The 20,314-nt window shown below is 54.6% G+C and overlaps 1 protein-coding gene across 1 annotated transcript in view; it reads left to right on the top strand.

Annotated features, from left to right (window-relative positions):
• CDC42BPB (CDC42 binding protein kinase beta) overlaps nt 1–20,314 on the top strand; it is a 96,617-nt gene that overhangs the window by 61,900 nt on the left and 14,403 nt on the right. Inside the window, exons 10-27 of the mRNA XM_059183202.1 lie at nt 561–727; nt 812–931; nt 1,626–1,759; nt 2,063–2,305; nt 3,540–3,650; nt 5,315–5,559; nt 5,672–5,777; nt 6,209–6,333; nt 6,712–6,817; nt 8,009–8,157; nt 9,474–9,568; nt 11,061–11,140; nt 15,228–15,317; nt 15,659–15,736; nt 17,126–17,231; nt 18,090–18,226; nt 18,733–18,872; nt 20,079–20,160. Of these exons, the coding sequence (XP_059039185.1) occupies nt 561–727; nt 812–931; nt 1,626–1,759; nt 2,063–2,305; nt 3,540–3,650; nt 5,315–5,559; nt 5,672–5,777; nt 6,209–6,333; nt 6,712–6,817; nt 8,009–8,157; nt 9,474–9,568; nt 11,061–11,140; nt 15,228–15,317; nt 15,659–15,736; nt 17,126–17,231; nt 18,090–18,226; nt 18,733–18,872; nt 20,079–20,160 (2,314 nt within the window). The remainder of the gene's footprint in view (nt 1–560; nt 728–811; nt 932–1,625; nt 1,760–2,062; nt 2,306–3,539; nt 3,651–5,314; nt 5,560–5,671; nt 5,778–6,208; nt 6,334–6,711; nt 6,818–8,008; nt 8,158–9,473; nt 9,569–11,060; nt 11,141–15,227; nt 15,318–15,658; nt 15,737–17,125; nt 17,232–18,089; nt 18,227–18,732; nt 18,873–20,078; nt 20,161–20,314) is intronic.

Raw genomic sequence — 20,314 nt, 5'->3', positions numbered from 1 at the left:
CAAGAGAACTAAACTTGTCAACCAGCTCGAGAATTAAGCTCGATTAAAGCGCCAAGGGCTTTAATCTGTGCATGTGGCGTGCGCTGCGGGCCCGCCGTGCAGAAGAGAGCCTCACGCGTTCAGTCTGTGGGGGAGGATGGGCCCTGGAGGTGGAGCGGCCCATCCCCAGAACTCCCCGGCCAGTCAGTGGCAGGAGGAGGAGAAAGCCCTTGGTGGCCTGGGTGTCCAGGGCCATCCCCGTGGCCTGCACCAGGTCCCCACGCCCAGGTGCCCGCAGGACACCGGCTCCTGTCGCATTCTGGCTGAGCGGAAGCGGGGCCATATGGGTCTCGTTCTCTGACCCCTGTGGAGGGCACATCCTTGTTGGTCACCCCCTGTCGTCCAACCGTTAGCCCTAACGAGGGCCCTGGGCTAAACTCTGGCTCTGTAAACACCAGTCTTCTCACAGGCGGTTTTGGGGGCCTGCCTGGAAGACGCATGTTTGGCCCCAGGAAGCTGTAGAATGCCGACGAGCTCACCGTGACTTCTCAGACGAGAAAACCCCATGGCTTTCCTTGCAGCTGTTTCTCTGACCGCGGCTCTCTGAAGAGCATCATGCAGTCCAGCACCCTGACAAGAGACGAGGGCGTGCAGCGGGACCTGGAGAACAGCCTGCAGGTGGAGGCCTACGAGCGGCGCATCCGGAGGCTGGAGCAGGAGAAGCTGGAGCTGAGCAGGAAGCTGCAAGGTGAGGGCGGAGCCCAGCCCTCTGCGGCCTCGGCCCACCGCCCTGGGCGCCAGCCGGCCCTCACGGCCCATGTCCCTCCCCCAGAGTCCACGCAGACGGTGCAGTCCCTGCACGGCTCCGCGCGGGCGCTAGGCGGCTCAGCGCGGGAGAAGGAAATCAAAAAGCTCAACGAAGAGATCGAGCGTCTGAAGAGTAAAATCGCAGGTGGGTGGTATGTGTCTCAGGCGGTCCTCCCTTCAGAGAACATTCGGTACTTTTCGTGAGGTGGAGAAGGAGGGAAAAACTCGGCTTCGGTGAACCTGTTTAAACGTCTGTTTCGTCAGCTCACTGGAGAGGATTTTCCACCTCGGCACAGCTCAAATAATAGGATTTTGTAGTTGAAGCCAGAATGTGTCTCTAGTCTTTTATCCACAAACTCTTGGAACGTTTTACAGTTCTCTGTCTTCATTCCCCTCTTTGTAGCCCGGAGACAGAATTGCCACAGCTGATTTCTTCCTGAGGCTTCCCTCGGTTGTTTAGGTGCTGGGCCAGCCCCCTGCCCCAGTCTTCTGTGGTTCCTCGATTATCAGAGCTTCCTAAAGACTCATGTTCCTTCTCAGTCTCAGCCCTCCACCTGACACAGGGTCAGCCTGGCAGGTGCCAGGTGCCTGAGACTGAAACTCAAAGACGCCCACCAGCAGCGAAAGCTGGCCTTGCAGGAGTTCTCGGAGCTCATCGAGCGCATGACCGAGCTCCACTCCCAGAAGCAGAAGGTGTCCCTGCCAGGCTGACCCTGTGTCAGGTGACCTGTCTCCAAACTGCTGTGTGTGAGAAAGTCAGAAAGCTCCTGGGTGATCGAGAGCGCGAGGAGTTACTCAGTCATGTGCTCTCAGGATGGTTGGTTTTCTCTTTTGCTCAGATTCAAACAGGCTCGAGCGGCAGCTGGAGGACACCGTGACCCTTCGCCAAGAGCATGAGGACTCCACACATCGGCTGAAAGGCCTGGAAAAGCAGTACCGTGTGGTGCGACAGGAGAAGGAGGATTTTCACAAGGTAGTCAAGGGAGTGATCTGACGTGGGAGAGGCGTGAATGGTTTTGCAAGTTGTGGGCTTGGGCTGCGGGTCGCCGTGTCGTGGGGTGTCTTCCCTGGAGGGAGGATGGTGTGTAGCGCCTCGGCTTGGGTGGGCTGCTTCCAGGCAGCTCTTGGCTGTAACTGGGGCTGAGCAAAGGGCTTTTTTCTAAGCCCTTTGGTCTTGGCCGTGGTCTGCAGCTGGCATCGCCGGGGATCACGGAGCTTCCGGCCATCCACGTCTTGGTCAAGCAAACGTGAAACGTCTCTTGTTTTTTCTGTTCAGCAATTGGTGGAGGCTTCGGAGCGATTGAAATCCCAGGCCAGAGAACTCAAAGACGCCCACCAGCAGCGAAAGCTGGCCTTGCAGGAGTTCTCGGAGCTCAACGAGCGCATGGCCGAGCTCCGCTCCCAGAAGCAGAAGGTGTCCCGGCAGCTCCGTGACAAAGAGGAGGAGGCGGAGGCGGCCATGCAGAAGATGGACTCCATGCGGCAGGAGATGCGCAAGTCCGAGAAGCTCAGGAAAGAGGTAGCTTTTCGGCTGTTTCAGGGATTGTACCGTTTGGACCTTTCTACAATCTTCATAAAACATCTTGAGATCTTGGGCTGGATTACACAAATCACTTAAAAATCTTAAATTTTAGGCGAAATCAAGTTGGTCTGTCTGGTTTTTAGTTTGTGTTTCTCAGGTCTCCCTATGTGTCTGTGAAATCACTAAGAGATGTCTTAGGGTGCTGATTTTTAAAAATTCTGTTTGAAAGCAAACTAACAGATGTAACCAAAACATATCGTGAGCGATCGGTCCAGCACAGTGTATGTGTGTGTGCGTGAGCCACACGGACGTGGGGGGTGGGGAGGCGCGGGAGGACTTGGCGCCACCGGGCGCAGCGCACGTCGGCCCAGCGGCTCGGAAACTGCTTTCCGGATGGCTGTTTGCTCTTCGACATTGTCGAGACCCCCAGAGAGCTCTTGTTTGTGTCGATTACAGCCCTTCGTATCTACCATGTTAGAAATTAAGACACTGTCTTCAGTATAACACTAAACCCATTGCGTGTTAATGTAGGTAACATTTTTTATGAAATCTAACTGCCTCCCCCGTGTGGGGAGAGGAGGGGCGTTCTTACATTTTCTTGCTTTTCTTTAATAACTGCCTTAGTAAACATGTAGGTTGTCATACCTGTTTTTGCATTGGGTCCACCGTGTTACACTGTTTTGGATAAAGTACTTGAAGAAAACCCAGGTAATCAGGCAAAGAAGGGCCTTTTTTGCGCTTAGTCGCTGGGTCTCAGAGAGCATCTTTGTTTTCCTCTCGGTTCAGTTCACAGCCCAGATGAGGTCGTAGTTGCCGCGGGAGCTGCGGACAGCGGGTTCCCCCAGCTGAGCGCTACCAGCCCCGCCCTGCAGGAGGGGCTGCGGGTGGGGGGTAGCGACTCGGAGGCCCGGTCCTTCCACTGTCCCCCCAGCCCGCGCACGCGTGATGACTGTCGCTGGGTAGATGCCTTCCTGTTCTCCAGACAGCCAAGTACTTGTGTCACCACTCAGCATCCTTTCTTGAAATCGAATGCCAAGTTTCTGATTTACATTAGAATTTAAGCTTGTTTATTACCGACCAGCCGCTCCAGTTAAGTCTCGAATGTGTTTCTCAGCCCTGGGGATGAAGTCTGACGAAGAGGGGAGGATTCTGAGGCCCTCGGGACTGCGCTGGCCGAGGGCCCCTGTCGGGGGCGACTCTGTGCCAATAGCCGCGGGCGTTCCTCTTGCAGCTGGAAGCGCGGCTGGAGGACGCGGTCGCCGAGGCCTCCAGGGAGCGCAAGCTCCGTGAGCACAGCGAGAACTTCTCCAAGCAAGTGGAGAGTGAGCTCGAGGCCCTCAAGGTAGTGCCTGCTGGAGGCCGGACTGGGCCCCTCACCAATGGTCGTGGCGGGCTCGCCGGGGTGGGGGTGGGGGGGGGCGGGGGGCAGGGCGGTCGCAGACAAGACACGGGTCGTGGAGAATATGCCGTTATGGCAGCTTTTCACTTTTAAAACCCAAGTTCCTCCATTTCTTTCCTTTCTAAAAAACGTCTCAGGCGATTTATAGGAAGCCCTGGTAAACTAACACCTGATAACTGCCGTTTGTCTCGAAATTCTTTTTAATTAAGATTTTATATATTTGGGAGCGAGAGAGAATGTGCTGAGGCTTGGGCACAAGGAGGGAGAGGGTGGGACAGAGGAGGAGGGAGGAGGAGGCTCCCCACCGGGCACTGAGCCCCACACGGGTCTCCATCCCAGGACCCTGGGATCATGACCTGAGCCAAAGGCAGACGCTTAACCAGGCTTCCTTATCTCGTGCTTCTAAATTTAGTGGAGTCCTTTTCTGGAAAAGCCCACATCCTGCTGCTGAAGTTGAAAAGAGAGGCTGGTGGCCGGGCGGGGAAGCCAGGCACCTCGGGAGGGAGGGAAGGACGGAGCGAGTAGAAAGCGCTCATGGGGCGCCAGGTGGCTCAGTGGGGTAAGCTGCTGCCTTCGGCTCAGGTCATGATCTCAGGGTCCTGGGATCGAGCCCAGCATTGGGTTCTCTGCTCAGCAGGGAGCCTGCTTCCCCCTCTCTCTCTGCCTGCTTGTGATCCCTGTCAAATAAATTAATAAAATATTAAAGAAGAAAAAAAGGCATTAGTGGAGGGAACAGGGGTGAGGACCTGGCAGGTTTCATTGTTAGCCTAGGTGATCTCGAGTGTGCAAGTCCCCATTCTGAGCCTTGGTTTCCTTGTCTATGAAGTGGAGATGGTGGGCCTCCCCTCTCTCCCGGGACACATCTCAGAGGTGCCTGTTTCTCGCCATCGTCCTTGCTGCCCTATGGGCCTTAACTTCTGCTTCCTTGTGCCCGAGTGCTTGTCGCTGTCCAGAGTGACAGTCTGTGCTCCACGTGGCAGCCAGAGCGCATCCTGTCTTTGGTGCCCAGCAGTCACTTTCAGAGTGACTCTACTCTGAGGGCCCCCTCCCAGCACTTCCTTCCTGCTGACTGCAGCCACCCGACGCCCTCCTGTTGCGCACGTGGCTCACTCCTAGCTCAGCGCCTGACTCCCTGCGTGTCACCTGACCTGGGGCTTCATGTGTCCGTGCCACCTTCCCTAGTTGTCTGCTTTGTGCCACCCCCATTCTTCATCCCGCTGCCTTGTGTTAGCCTCCTGATGTTAGCATCTCGTTGCTTAGTTACTGGTTGGTTGGGCTCTCCCCTCTGCCCCGCAAGAACAGAGAGCTCGGTGCAGCCCGGTTACCACGGAGGCGTCTGACACGTAGTCAGCCCTCAAAGGACGAGTGTTGCGTGATGAACAAGCAGTGGGAGGAGGCTTTGAAGACCGTTCACGTCCGGGTGTAGACAGAGCCTCTGGGGTCCCGGGCAGGTCTGAGCACGTCCCTTCAGCAGGGCAGGTCCTGTCAGCCCCTGGAGCCAGATGCATCCGGGCAGCACCTGTCGTTGGGTGGGCGGGCAATAGGCCGCATGACCCTCAGGAGGACACAGAGCTCTGTAATTTGCTTTATGTCACCTTTATCTTCAGATGAAGCAAGGAGGCCGGGGATCAGGTGCCACCTTAGAACACCAGCAGGAGATTTCCAAAATCAAATCTGAGCTCGAGAAGAAAGTCCTGTTTTATGAAGAGGAGTTGGTCAGGCGTGAGGCCTCCCATGTGCTGGAGGTCAAAAACGTGAAGAAGGAGGTGCACGATTCGGAGAGCCTCCAGCTGGCCCTGCAGAAGGAAGTTCTCATGTTAAAGGACAAGTTGGAGAAGTCCAAGCGAGAGCGGTACGTGTCCATGCATTCTGCAGTGTTGTGGGTGCGGGCTGCTGTGCCTGCCCCGGGGGGCTGCCTCACGGGCATCTTAACTCCTCTCTCTCCCTCTCTCGTACCTTTCCAGGCACACAGAAATGGAGGAGGCAGTAGGCACAGTAAGAGATAAGTACGAGCGCGAGAGGGCCTTGCTGCTAGAGGAGAACAAGAAGCTCACGGCTGAGAACGAGAGGGTAATCTGCGTCCCTGCGCGTGGCCGCCATGTCCTCGGTCATGGGTCCTGGGAGCTTCGTGCTTATGGGCGTCCTAGGCTGGGTCTTCTGAATTGGGTGTTTCACTGGGTTAAAAGCTGCTGATTACCCCAAACCACCAGCTCTTACCTCTTGTGTGTTAAGATTTGTATTGAGATGTACAAAGTTAGATGCACTCAAAAAGCCTACATTGAAGACCAAGTTGGGACAGTATTTTGTAACGAGGCGCACTTTCAGGCTCTTCAGGAGAACTTGGGCTATAACAACACCAACGTCATCTTTGAAGGGCGCTGTGTTAGCTTCTAGCTTCCCACAGAGATTCCCAGAGCATACAAAAGTTTAAAATCTTTAAAAAAAAAAAAAGTTTAAAAGTTATAAGGCACCAATAACAAGTCATGATTGTTTAATTTCAGCTTTGTTCCTTTGTGGATAAACTCACAGCCCAAAATAGACAGCTGGAGGACGAGCTGCAGGGTCTGGCAGCCAAGAAGGAGTCGGTGGCCCACTGGGAAGCCCAGATCGCAGAGATCATTCAGTGGTACGTACCTGGGCCCGTCGGGCTCTCCTCGCCGACGCGCTTCCTCAGCACAGACCTCACTGCTCTTCCTTGAGTTGCTAACGTCTGGGGCCACAGTTCTGCGTGGCGGTCATCACGTTGGACCAAAGGTGGAGAAACCGCCCCAAGTCACTGATGGTGTGGGTCAGGCTTTGCACGCCCCCCGGGTTTGGGGAGCAGGCGGCCAGGCCTCCGCATAGCATAGCAGAAAGGGCCTGGGTCAGCCCTTGCCGGCGGGCATTCGTCCGTTGTGGGCGACTGTTCCGCCTGATAGGACACAGTGTCGCTCTGTCCTGTGGAAGGCAGGAATCTGGTCTCGTTTTCGGCTCCTCTTGCTCACAGGGTGTGGTCCTCCTCTAGGGTCAGCGACGAGAAAGATGCCCGAGGTTATCTTCAGGCTCTTGCCTCCAAGATGACCGAAGAGCTCGAGGCCCTAAGGAGCTCCAGTCTGGGGTCCAGAGCACTGGTAGGCCTCGTTCTGAACTCTGCATTTCTATGGCAACGGACTTCATTAATGGCTTTCTGCTGAGTGTGAGTGCAGCTCGTGCCAGGCGAGTCACACCGGTCACGTGGGACGTCGCATGGCCAGTGAAAGCCCTGGCATGAGGAGCTCAGGGTCTGTGAGTTACCTGGAGATCACGGGCTCCCCTGAGAGCGCACTCTCATAGCAAGTAGTCACTGAGCTCCAGGCTTTGGGAAGCCTTGGCAGGATGGGCCGCTGCCCTCGTGGAGATAACACCGAGTGCACAAACCATCTGGAAGATGAGAGAATGCAGTCGTAGGTGCTTTTAGCAAAAGTGGTTGATGAGGTTCTTGTTGCAGAAGACTAGTATTGGAGGCTCGCTGGATGAAAGTGTCTTTCCTTTCTGTCCCGAGAAGTGTGTTTTCACCTGTTGATTGAGGAAATCCGTGTGGGACTCAGGCATCGGAAGACTCGCTGACTTTTCTCTTGTTTGCCAGATTTCAGCGCAGTCGTTAGCATTAGCGTCCAGCTGAAGCGCCCTTCCCCGGCCCTGTGCCCCCACACCAGGTTATCTTCTCCTTACTCTGTGCACAGAAAACGAAAACCCAGTGTTTAGGGAATACTTTAAAAAGGTGTATCAAAGTGGCGTCCCCAGACTTCGAGCCCTCTTGAAAGTGGACGGACCACATCGGGCTCGGCAGGAACAGGACCCTGGCATCAGGCTGGTTCCGCTCACAGCTCCTCCGTCATTCCTCCTTCCCGGTTACTGTGGTCCTTCATCCTGGGCAGGACTGACTGATGCGTACGGACACAGTCTCTGAGCGAGACAGCAGAACGTCTCAGGATGAAGGAACAGTAAGGCCGCTGAGATCTCACAATAGATCTTGGCGCATGAGAGAGTCTGGTGAGCTCAAGTAGAAGTTACATTAGGGTTTCAGTTTTATTCTTTTAAAAAATAAGAGAAGGTACGGCTCATTCTTTAGAAGATCTCTAAGTGAAAATAAACATCACAAAATGCCGGAACTGAAATCGGGTCGTGTGGACTTTGATAATATCTGGTAGTATCAAGTTAATGTTTAAATTAACTCCTTATTAAATGTGATAATACAAGTTTTAGAGAAAAGAACGTGTTTGCCAGCATTTTGTTTAACAGATAAACAGCTTAACGATGCGCCTGCACCATTGCCTCTGCAGGATCCCCTTTGGAAAGTCCGCCGGAGTCAGAAGCTAGACATGTCTGCACGGCTGGAGCTACAGTCCGCCCTCGAGGCAGAGATCCGGGCCAAGCAGCTGGTTCAGGAGGAGTTGAGGAAAGTCAAAGACACGAATCTGTCCTTTGAAAGGTACCTGGTCCTGTGGTCCATCCACGCAGGGGGCCATGTGACCTTGGGCAGCAGCTGACGGGAGGAGCTTTGAGCAGGGGGTCGTCTCGGGCACCTGGTAGGTGCTCAGGAAGAATGGATGCCCTTCACCTCCTGCTGGAGGGTTCCGCTCGGGTTTCCGGGGAGTAGTGAGAGTGGTGAATCTGTAGTTGTGTGTGTGCGTGTCAAGGGCCGGGCTTGTTTTCCCTGCTGGGTGACAGGACGCGGCCACTCTGGGCTTCTTGTCCACCGCACTGCCGTTCAGTTCATCAGCTTCAAGTTTTTCCTTTAACTTGAAACTTTAAAATACAGGTTGGAGATGGTGTCCCGTTTGAAAACACTTTCCCAGCTTCATGCAGCCTTAGGAGAGCCTTCATGGCCACCAGAAAATCCAGCCAGGGCGGGACGAGAGGCCACCGTCTGCAGAAATGGCCTGACACGCTCAGGACTCCGTAATGACCAACTCGCTGCTTCATAGAAACTGGGCCTCCCTGCTCGGAGTGGCAGCTGCGGGTGTGGCAGGTGGCACGAGCCCCTCCCTGAGGGGGCGGGGACCTGGGTGTCAGCAAGGGCATCACTAACAGGATTACGGAGTCATACATTTCCTTGGTTTGGGCTAAAAGAGTAATAATGGCTACCACTTGAATATGCTCCCGTAAGAGTTTTATTCTGTTAATGACGTGACCCTCTCGGCTGTCCGGCGGGCCGGCCGTCCTGCAGCCACATTTCACAGATGGTGAGACAGACAGGCAGAGGCGCAGTGGGCCAGCCAGCGCCCCGGCGAGTTCAGCACAGCAGCCCCTGCTCGGCTGCGGGCCAGATGTGCACTCCCACGGCCTGACTATGGCTGTGTGACCGCGTGGGAGCCCCAGGAGCCCCGGTGCTCGGGCAGTGGTCATGGTCTCAGGGGCAGCCCACCATCTTGCCAGCTGTGGGAAGGATGTTCAGAGGTTGTGTGTCCTCAGAGGGCAGAGGACTCTGGAAAGAGAGTAGGAGTGTCGGAAACTGCATGGCAGCCTCGAGATACACCTGCATTAACCATGATTTTTAAAATCCGTGTCTGTTTATGATTCAGAAGTGCCCTACTCTCCGTAACATGCCCAGCAGGCTCGCCCAGGCCGAGAGAGGTCTGCACGTCCGCTGCACGTCCGTTCAGTGGGGAGCCTGTGGTGTTCCGGCACTTTCCTAGCCACTGGAGATGAGCCCCTGCCCTCGCATCCTGACACTTGCTGAGTCAGCGTGTGGATGACCTGCTCTCAGTGTGCTTAAAGCCGTTTATTTTTTATTTTTTGTTTTAGTAAACTAAAGGATTCCGAAGCCAAAAATAGAGAATTATTAGAAGAAATGGAAATTCTGAAGAAAAAGATGGAAGAAAAATTTAGAGCAGATACTGGTAAATTGAAATTATAAGCTTCTGAAGTGCTTACATGCTTTTTTTAAAGAACGTGGTTTTGTTTTAGATTTTTTTTTTTTTTTTTTTTTTTTTGGGTTACGTAAAGAAACCACTTACTTCAAAGCGGAAATCGGGTATGTTCAAAGATAACCTTCCCCATAGGTAAGCACAGGCTTTGGTTTAGTCTTGTGGTTGGACCTCGGAATACACAGCAAATACCTGTGTGTAAAAGCACGCATGCACATTCGTATCCCCCTGGTGACGCAAGGCACCTGCTCGGGGCTCCGTTCTGTGTGTGGATGGGGCCACAGCATGCGAGGTGGTCCCAGCTCAGGGCCACACCGCCCCACGTTCTGCTGGGGGCTCGGGCAGTGCTGCGCTCTGCTCTCGCTGTCACAGGACAGCCGTATGTGTATGACTCTTCCCGTTTCTTTGGGGTTGCCGGTTAGAGAGCGAGCTTCCATCCCCTCCTGCTGGGTTCACTCCGCCGCCCCAGGGGCTCGAGCACGTGTGTCCCTGCCTGCGCCACAGCCGCAGAGCCACTCTGTGCGCTCAGAGGCAAGAGGAGCATCAGCATAGTCACTTGCACGTCCTTTATCACGAGCAGGACCGAGCACCTTTTGTATGTTTAAGGGTTATTCGTATTTCTTACTCTATAATTTTTATGTGTTTATAGCTTTTGCCCACTTTTAAAACCTCAGGTTTTCTTCTAGAAGCGGTTCGTATATTGAGGATTAGAGCCTTCTGTTTGTGATGGAAGTTGCAGATGTTTTGCCTTATTTCTGTTTTGTCTTTTTTACTTTGTTTATGTTTGGTTTTTTGGGTTTTGGGGAGTCTGTTTTGTTTTTTACCGAGCATAATGTTTTTCAGTGCTCTTTGTTTTTAGTTTTTGTGCAGTAAATTCATCAGTCTTCTCCCTTTCCTCAAGTCATAGGGAAGTATTCCCAAATCCCCAGGTGTTCCACGTGAGTTGCTCGTACTGTCCAGTGCTGGTACGGTTTCATCGGTTACCTCGGGAGTGCTCGTTCAGTTGGATGGACTGTGATGTACAGTTTGAGGAATGGATCTAGTTTTGGTTTTTTCCTGTGGCTAGTCGGTTGTCTCAAAGCAGTGACTAGAAAGTTCCTCTCTGTACTGATTTCATATGTGACTGTTCCCACATGAGTCCCCGGAGCACCGGAGTCTATCTCGGGGTTTTCCTCCTTGTTCATTGTTGACTTGATCTTGATTAAAGAGGTTTTGGGGGACCTGTTTTAGTATCTGGTAGTTCTTCTCTTCCAACCCCCTTTTGTAAGGATTCCTGAGACCGTCTTCCTCAGTGAGTCTCCGCACCACGACTAGAACGTGACTAGAACCGCATCAGATTTACCAGTTGGCCTACGGGGGTCGACATCTGGGGGGTCAACATCTTGATGCCGTCGCATCTTCCCATCTAAACACGGCAGACTGTCTCTTAAACCTGCTTTGACTGGTCTTTGTTTCTTTTTTACAGGACTTAAACTTCCAGATTTTCAGGATTCCATTTTTGAGTATTTCAACACTGCGCCTCTTGCACATGATTTGACATTTAGAGTAAGTGGTTATTTTTCAAAGTGATCAATGAATTGATGTTAAGTTGGAACTAGTATGGCATGCTGTGACCCCGCCCAGGGCCACCCACAGCATAGAACAGCTTTCTGCCTCGCACGGACCTGTCACTGACGCAGGTGTTCAGTGTGTGCAGTTAGAGGCATCTGAGGTGTTGGCAGGGTTTCCAGAGAAGCGTCCTCAGGCTAAATGGAAGTTGATTAAGAAAGTGTTCTGCATCTTTGGGGAAGAAAATCTACATTTGCCTCTGGCTGTGTGCTAAATATTTCAGGCAGTTTTGTGTTTTGTTTTTTGTTTATTTGTTAGAGAGCACACAAGCAGGGGGAGTGGCAGACAGAGGGAGAAGCAGGCTCCCCGCTGAGCAGGGAGCCTGACGTGGGGCTCGATCCCAGGACACTGGGATCATGACCTGAGCTGAAGGCAGACTCTTAATCCACTGAGCCACCCAGATGCCCAGGGCAGTTTTCAAAATACAGATTCTCATATTGCAGCTGATGAAGAATAAGCCAGTGTCATTATCCTTTCAGGGACTCCTGTACTGGCTGGGGACAGGTAGAGGAAAGGTGGTTTATGAGAGGAGTCCAGCCCCCGGTGCCCTGTCACCGACCTGCTGCCTCTGCTCTGGGAGTGACCCCCCGCGGGAGCAGGTCGGGGCCGCCCAAGGAAGCCGCTGTGGGGGTGTGTGAGCCTGACTTCGTCCCCGTGTGTGCTGTTAGTGGGCCTAGCACAGCCTTTCCCTCCTTTTTCCAAAATGCTAGAGGTGGACCCTTACTAGGGTCAGGCAACCCTTAAAACAAGCCAGAAATTAAGATAATGAAAGCAGGTCACCTTAATGGGACTTCTGACAAGTGTCATTGTTTTTACTGATTTCTACCTTTATATTTAGAAAATTATAAGCCTTCAGGAAATTTGAAAGAGTAGTACAGTAAGCATACGGATGTTTCTCAGCTGTATGACCCCATCTGTGTGTACAGACAGGTCCCCGGACACGGCGGTGTCTGGAGATCAGGGGTGTTGTCATATAAGCACACCGCTGCTAGCAGGCAGAGGACGTTTCACGCCGATGCCGTAGCAGAGCGCGCACATCCGTTTCCCTTGTTGCCTCAGCAGAGTCCTTCACCGCTGCCTGGCCTCCCCTGGTCCGCAGCCAGCCAAAGCCCATAGGACACATGGGGCTTGGATCTGGAACAGCGGCGCCCACTCCTCCCCCACCCCAGCGTGATAACGTTGGCATTTCTGTAGTAGCCATGCCAGCTGCCCTGCGGAATGCCCTGTGTTCTGATTTGTCTGATAGCCCTCACGATTGGAGGGGGGTTGCACATTTGGACACGGATTCTGCCCAGGAGACGTTGGGTACTTCCCCTGTGTGTACTGGTGATGCTGGGGTACTTCCCGTGTAGGGTTGGTGATGCCAGGCCTCGTCATCAGGGTGAGGTGGTATCTGCCAGAGCCCACCTCACCTTCGTCCGCACTGGGCCTTCGGGATGGCCGCTGGCTGGCTGTGCGCCAGCAGGCTAGTGTCTGGTGGCAGTCCTTACCTGGGGTCAGTTAGGACCAAATCCCGCAGGTTTGTATTACTTCTGCCACCCTGGCTCATACCTGCTTCTGTTCACCTGTCAGAATGGTGCCTTAGAGGGGTGCCTGGGGGGCTCAGTGGGTTAAACCTCTGCCTTCGGCTCAGGTCATGATCCCAGGGTCCTGGGATCAAGTCCCGCATCAGGGTCTCTGCTCAGGGAGACTACTCCCCCCCTCCCCCGCCTACTTGTGATCACTGTGAAATAAATAAATCTTTTAAAAAAGAAAAGGAATGATTTCTTTTTTTTTTTTTTTTTAAAGATTTTATTTATTTATTTGACAGAAATCACAAGTAGATGGAGAGGCAGGCAGAGAGAGAGAGAAGGAAGCAGGCTCCCTGCTGAGCAGAGACCCCGATGCGGGACTCGATCCCAGGACCCTGAGATCATGACCTGAGCCAAAGGCAGCGGCTTAACCCACTGAGGAACCCAGGCGCCCCGAAAAAGAATGATTTCTTAACCAAACTGTTGATGTTTGTCTTTTCCCTGAAGTCGTCCTCAGTTTTAAGAAGCAGATAGCTTTATCTGGTCGCTACAAGCTGGTTCCTTCAGAAACATGCAGCCTCGTGAGGCCTGTGTGTCTCCCATCGCGGGAACGCCAGGCACGTCCCCAGAGACCGAGGCCTGCCATCCTCATCGGGTGGAGGTGGCCTGGAGAACCGAGGCTTTTCTGCAGGATTGGGGCAAGAGGAATGGTCCTTGGGGAGGTAGTCCCATCGCGGACCTGGACAGAGGCCTCTGTATCCAGCAGCCAGAACTCCTGCCATCTCCATGTTTGGCCTTAGCCCCTCCTTCCCTCTGTGGTTTGAGGACGAAGGACACTCATTGATGGAAAGAAAAAATCTTTGGTCAGTCTGGGTTTGTCCGGTGTTTCCAGACCTGAGAACCATCTTCTAGAAGTTTCTACCTTGCTTTCTCTATACAAACACATCGTTAAATACTATAGTGTTGGTTACAGCAGTGACAGAGTCCGTGTATTTTGATGTTTCCCATTCCCCCCCCCCACCGCCATCTGTCACAACCAATGACTCTGCCTCCTCCCCACGTCTTCTGCCAGCCTCTCAGGAAGAAGTAAGCCACTGCCCGTGCTGGCCCCCCCACCACCCTCCCTGTGTCCCCAGCTGCCCTCAGATGTGGACGGCTCCTCATCCCTCATTCCCATGTTTGGACTCCCCAACCAAGAGAGACTAGCCAGGCCATCATGTGGCTGAAATTCAGTTACCTCACGCCCTTTTACTTCGTTTGTCTAGATATGGACTCTAATGCGTGTACCACACCTCATTTATGGGAGAAATTTGCTTAGTTTGTATTTTTTTTTTTTTTTTAAAGATTTTATTTATTTATTTATTTGACAGACAGAGATCACAAGTAGGCAGAGAGGCAGGCAGAGAGAGAGGGAAGCAGGCTCCCCACTGAGCAGAGAGCCTGATGCGGGACTCGATCCCAGGACCCTGAGATCATGACCTGAGCCGAAGGCAGATGCTTTAACCCACTGAGGCACCCAGGCGCCCCACTGAGTTTGTACTTTGATGTTTAGCTAATTCACAGAACATTTCCCTCCTGAATTTGCTAACAGGTTTAAATAGTGCAGTGCATGGTCGTGTGTGTTCATGAGCTCACATACCTTCCTGTCTGAATTCAGCTCCTTATACAGGAACCTCGCTCATTCCAACTTTTAGGAAGTGTTTCCTGGTTTGCGTCACTGGGATCTCAGTGTGGAACGCTAGATAAAGCTATAACCTGCTCCCATAAGAACCCACCAGCCACCTCCACGTCACAGTGCTCATGCTTATGGAGCACATGTATGTGCTTTACGCATGTCTATGCAAATAGTCACAGCCCTTCGTGAGGAAACAATTTCAGGAACACTCAAAATGAGGTCCTTTTTAGGTGGTTTTAAAAAGAGCTTCAAATTAGATTCAAAGCTTTAGCTTCTTGGGAAATTAACTTGGGAATCTTGAGTTCTTAGAACAAAACATTGCCTTCCCGTGTTGTAAAACTTTCAAGGAAATTCTTACTTCTGGGTCATAGGCCCCACACTCTTATTGACATCGTAATTTCTTCTTGGCCCCCGAAATGAGGTTAAAAAGTACTGGACTCCTTTAGCTTAACGATACCAGGTATAGAAAAAGTCACTTCTGAACGAGAAGAGGGGGTCGGCGGTGTCCAGCTCCTGCCCCTTAAATGGAGGGTGGCAGAGAGAACAGGTGGTCGGGGCTGCGGGTGGAGGTGAGGAAGGTGGCCTCTGGCCTTGGGGATAACCTTGACTTGTCAGACCACGCAGTGCCCCGGTCGCCTCTCCGGTCTGAGTGCCAAGGGCAGTGGTCCTCCGGGAAGGCAGCACAGCTGTGAGTGACGTGGGCTCTGATGGGACAGACGCCTAGGCGTCTGGGCCTAGGTGGGACTTTGGGTCTCCAGGGGGACAGACCCAGCAGTCAGAGTCCAACGTCTGCGGAAGTTCTTTCTTTCCCACTGTGTCTCTGCCTTTGTCTTTACAGAGCGGCTCAGCTGGGGAGCAAGAGACACAGGCTCCAAAGCCAGAGGTGTCCCCATCAGTTTCCGTGGCCGCAAGCACAGAACAGCAGGAAGTAAGCAGTGTTACCCTGTTACCCCCCTGCGAGCCCTGGGGTCCCCTCCTTGCCTGTGTCCTTGATAGGCAGGGCCGTGCTCACGCCAGGGTGGCCCCCAGGCCTGCCACTCAGCCTGTAGCAGGACCCTCTGCCAGCTGTCGAGCCCAGCTCGGGTCTCCGTCATCGTCAGATTACCCGCTGGATGAGGCCTGCTCTGACAGATGTCGCAACAATGTAGGGGATGAAAAATGCTGTTCATTATTAATCAGTTCTAGAGAGAAATGAATCCCAAGCAGGGTGTGACATGTAAGAGCAGTAGCGAGCTCAGAGGATGCTCACCTGTCCCTGCTTGTCCCCAGGACATGGCTCGGGCCACACAGAGGCCACCCGCCGTGCCGCTGCCCACCACGCAGCCCCTCGCTCTGGCCGGACCAAAGGTAGGGGCCTGGCTTTGCACCTGTGCCTCCTTCTCAGTTTTAGGAGATAACTTTGTATAAATAAGACTGTTTCTGTGTGCGCAGTGAGACTCTGGTGTCTAGTAATGGCTTGCCATGAGCAGTGTGGTCCACAAAGTATCAGGACCTTACCTCTCATTTTTTAAGAATTTATTTTCTTGAGAGAGTGTATGAGAGAGCACAAGCGATGGAGGGGTCGAGGGGAAGCAGGCTCCCGGCCGAGCAGGGGCCTGAAGCAGGACTCGATCCCAGGACCTGAGATCATGACCTGAGGCAAAGGCCGACGCTTAATCAACTGAGCCAGCCGGGCGCCCGACCCTGTGTCTCCTTAATTCAACCAGTGAATGACACAGGCTTGCGTGTTAACTGGGAAATTTCAGAATCAGTCTCCTCTTCATCGCCCAGACCACACTTCCTTCTCTAGCAGTGACCACTCTGGTCACGTGTCCGCCACGCTCCTTCCGGCTGACATCCATCCATCTGTCTGCACTTGGAATGGGAGAGAACCATGTGGTTCGTGGAAGGGTGTTTTCCCCAGAGTAAGCAGAAGAGCGCCCAGCGCGCAGTTCGGTACCTCGTCCTTCCCCGGAGTGTGTGTGGAGGGCCGCGCGGCTCTGGGCTCTTGTGAGGAGGCCCGAAGTGTCCGGCTTAGCAAGCATGTGGCCTGATGCCCTCAGACGCTTCATTCTCCTCAAACAAGGCATGGCCTCAGCCGGAGACAGTGGGCCAGCTAGATACTTGGTTTTGTTAGGCTTTGGGTTTAGATGCCTGTAGAGTCACGGGCTCTGGTCTCTGGATTTTGTGTTACCCACTCCCTTGCTTCTTACCCGTGGTCTTGTGGCATTTGTGTCCCCGAGTAATAATCCTTTTTTCTGGAGCTTTACACACTCTTAAGTTCTGCGAGCTTCCAGCTTGCTCCTCTGTTCGGCCTCACGCTCTGTCCCCCGTGGCGGATCCTGTGGTGCACCCGCCCCCCTGACAAGGGCCGGCTGTCTGTCCATGCCCTTGCTCTCGGGAACAGGGCTGCTGTGGGTTTCTTGCGCGACTGTGGGTCTCACATGCATGTGCAGCCCTGGGTGGCCGCCCCCAGGAGGCCAGGCGCGGTGCCAGCGCACCCCTGCCGAGCCCCCTGTTTCTGGGAGCAGGGCCGCGCCCCAGGGGAGGCGTGTGCTGACTTCTTTCTGGCTCGAGCTTGGGAGGCGGGTGGTCGGCTCTGCTCTTCGTTTAACACCAGGAAGGCACATGTACACGTCGGAGTGAAACTGCACGTTCTCAGCTTCTCAGGGTCATGCCCAAGGCTGTCCGTGTGATCACAGCAGACTGGTCCCTGCTCACAGCCTGGGTCTCACCTTCTTGATGTTCTTCCTCCAGCCCAAAGCTCACCAGTTCAGCATCAAGTCCTTCTCCAGCCCCACACAGTGCAGCCACTGCACGTCCCTGATGGTGGGCCTGATCCGGCAGGGCTACGCCTGCGAGGGTGAGTGGCGGCCGCGGGGTGCCTGAGCGGGCCTGGGCGCACTGTTGGGTCGGGGAGCAGTGCACACGGGCCAGTGGTGAGCCGGCCAGGGCAGATGCTCTCTCTAGTTGTATAAATGCTTAGTTGAACTTCGGGAGACCACAAGGCCACAGGGACCCAGGTTGCCTGGGGGCTGTTGTTTACTGTGAAATGAAACATCTGCGGGCCTTCCGGAAAGTCAGGAAGAGCAGAGACTAAACAACTTCACTCCTCTCCCGTCCTGTCACTGAGGGTAGGCGGGGGTGTTCTGTCTCTCCTGGCATCGTGGTTGGCCTTGGTGCCTGGGTGCCGTGTACCTCACTCAGTCTGTCAGCGTGGCCGCCTTGGGGTAGTGGGATGGCCCGTGTCACTGACAAGCAGCCCGCTGAAGTCCTAGCCGCTGCTCTGCAAAAGCAGCTTTTTGTGCTTCTACCTGGCCGTAGAAGCCACCTCCTTTGTTCATGGCAGCCCTTCAGATCGGCTGCCAGGACCCCTATCTGTCCTTGAAGCCACTGTTCTGTCACACACCTGCAGGCGGCTTCCTCTGCGGGTGATCTGGGGACGGAGCTGTGGGGACTGGGGAGCAGCGTGCACAGCTCTGCGGCCACCCGTCCGCGCTGGCCCTCACGCCCTGTCAGGACTCCCACGTGCATGCGCGGGGCCGCTTGGTGCCAGAGTCCCAGGGCTTCTGTTCCAGAAACCGGTTGCTCTGCCAGGGGGTCCAGGCCGTTCCCATGACATGTGGGGATTACCGCATGGCCCCATGTGCGGCACGCGCCCTCCTGTGGCTTCTGCGTGGAGGAAGCAGGTTCTGACGGCAGTGCGCCTTCATTTTCCCAGTGTGCTCGTTCGCGTGCCACGTATCCTGCAGAGAGAGCGCGCCCCAGGTGTGCCCCATCCCTCCTGAGCAGTCCAAGCGACCTCTGGGCGTGGATGTGCAGAGGGGCATAGGAACAGCCTACAAGGGCTACGTCAAGGTAGGACATGCGGAGAGCAGGGGAGGGTGCATGCGTCAGTTCCGCAGTCCCTGTCTTGGGCGTGATGGCCCACCGTCCGCCGCAGTGCTCTCCGGACGACCTTCGTTGCTTTGTGAAGTCTCTGCGCTGGTCCTGGGAGGCCTCCCCTCTGGCATTCAGGCCTGGGTTCTGAGGACCCCAGAACATCCTCTCCTGACTTTCCGTCACTTAAAGACAGGGTTCCAGAACTGAGTGCTGGGTCCAGATGGTCTCAGAGCTACAGCATTCCAAGATGCTCTGTGTGTGGTGTGGACACACCTGTTTGCTGAGTTCCCCACTTGGTCCCCTGCATCACCTTTTATCCTGCGTGGACCCCTCCCTAGTCATGCCCTGAGTCATGGGGGCAGCTGTTCCTGGAGAAGTAGGCCAACCATGCAGCAGCTGGACGGGAAGCCTTGACAAGGAGGCTCCTGGGGCCCGGGCCTGGCCTTTCCGACGCGGTGGAATGTTCTCACTGTTGCCCATAGGTCCCGAAGCCCACCGGGGTGAAGAAGGGATGGCAGCGGGCTTACGCGGTGGTCTGTGACTGCAAGCTCTTTCTCTACGACCTGCCCGAGGGAAAGTCCACCCAGCCTGGCGTTGTCGCCAGCCAGGTCCTGGACCTCAGGTCTGTTCTGTGCGTTCTGTCTTGTCCCGCGAGCTCCGGCTGACTTCATGTTGCCCAGGATGGGCGTTTGTTGCCGGGTAGTCTCTGACCTCACTTACACTTTCACAGCCTTGGTCATCACACACTTCTGTAAACAGGTGCTTGACCTGCATGCTAGAAACTTCCCTGTGGGTATTTTTGCACTCAACAATTTGGCACATAGGTATTTAACGTAAGAAGAGCACCTGCCCCCAAGAACAACTAGGAGATTCCCCAGAAACACGTTGCCCAGCCCAAGGCATCGGCACCTGCACGTTCTCTCAGTGACAGAAATCTGGAGCCCAGGGCTCTGCCGCGTGACCCCCTCCCTCAACCATGGCATCTCTCCCCACCTGCCTTCTGGCGTCTAACAGACGGACGGGGCAGCAGAGCGCCCTCCCTCGCTCCCTCCTGGCTTCTCTTAGGGGTAGCGTCCAGCTGTGCGTTTCCCCACTTGTAAAGCGGGCATGACTGCATGATCAGGTCAGAGAGGTTGTGAGGACAGAGCAGTTCTAGAAGGCACACGCTCAGCACGGGGTTAGGGTTCTCGTCTGCCTGTCGGCAGCTGCCCTGGGCAAGAGCCCGGCGCCTCAGTCTCCGCCCCGGGGCTTGTGTGGCCCTAGCTGCGGCAGGTGCCCCCGACAACGGCTCCAGGGACAGCCACATGGCTGGGTCACCTCCACATCCCCAGGCGATCCTGCCTGTCCGTCACTGGGCACAGGTAGGCCCTGGCCTGGTGGACAAGAGCCCACGGGCTGGCGGCCACGGGTGTGGTGGCAGGCGGAGCCCGGGATTCAGTCAACATGGGGCTCGCGCGGCTCTTGGCATGGGTTGCCTCCCTTCCCTTAGAAGCCGGCACCAAGCGGCCACTTGATTGTAGCCAGGTCTGGGCTAAATCAGCGATGTGTCTGTGGCTGGAAGCATCTGGCACAGACTAGAACCATGTGGCTCAGGGAACAAAAAGGTTTTTACTCTCACACGCCCCTTGTTACTGGAACACCGACGGGGTCCTCCAGTCTACGGGCTTGGTCAGCGTAAGTGCTTCCTTACCACGCTGGAAGCGAGGGGCCGACGGTATATGTAGAGCCGTGGAAGTGTCCTCTCTCGGGAGATTTGTAGCACAGCGGGGTGGGGTCAGGCCTGGCTGTGTGTTTCTTTCTGATGTTCCAAGTGTTCGTTTCTCACCAGAGATGAGGAGTTCTCCGTGAGCTCGGTCCTGGCCTCAGACGTCATACACGCTTCCCGCCGAGATATCCCGTGTATATTCAGGGTATGTTTTCCGTTCCTTAGAGAAGTCTCGTTAACCCTAAAAAAGGAATCCCCTGCTTAAGATGGAACCATTCCTCGGAGCATTCAGTGTGCCGTAGCAAGAGCCCAGCAGATACCTCGCTGCAGATGCCTTCCCTTGTGTTGGGGTCCCTCCT

The sequence above is a fragment of the Mustela lutreola genome, chromosome 7 (assembly GCF_030435805.1).
Source record: "Mustela lutreola isolate mMusLut2 chromosome 7, mMusLut2.pri, whole genome shotgun sequence".
NCBI lineage: Eukaryota > Metazoa > Chordata > Mammalia > Carnivora > Mustelidae > Mustela > Mustela lutreola.
Note: the sequence above shows the minus strand (reverse complement) of the source record. Positions and strands in the feature narration are given on the sequence as shown.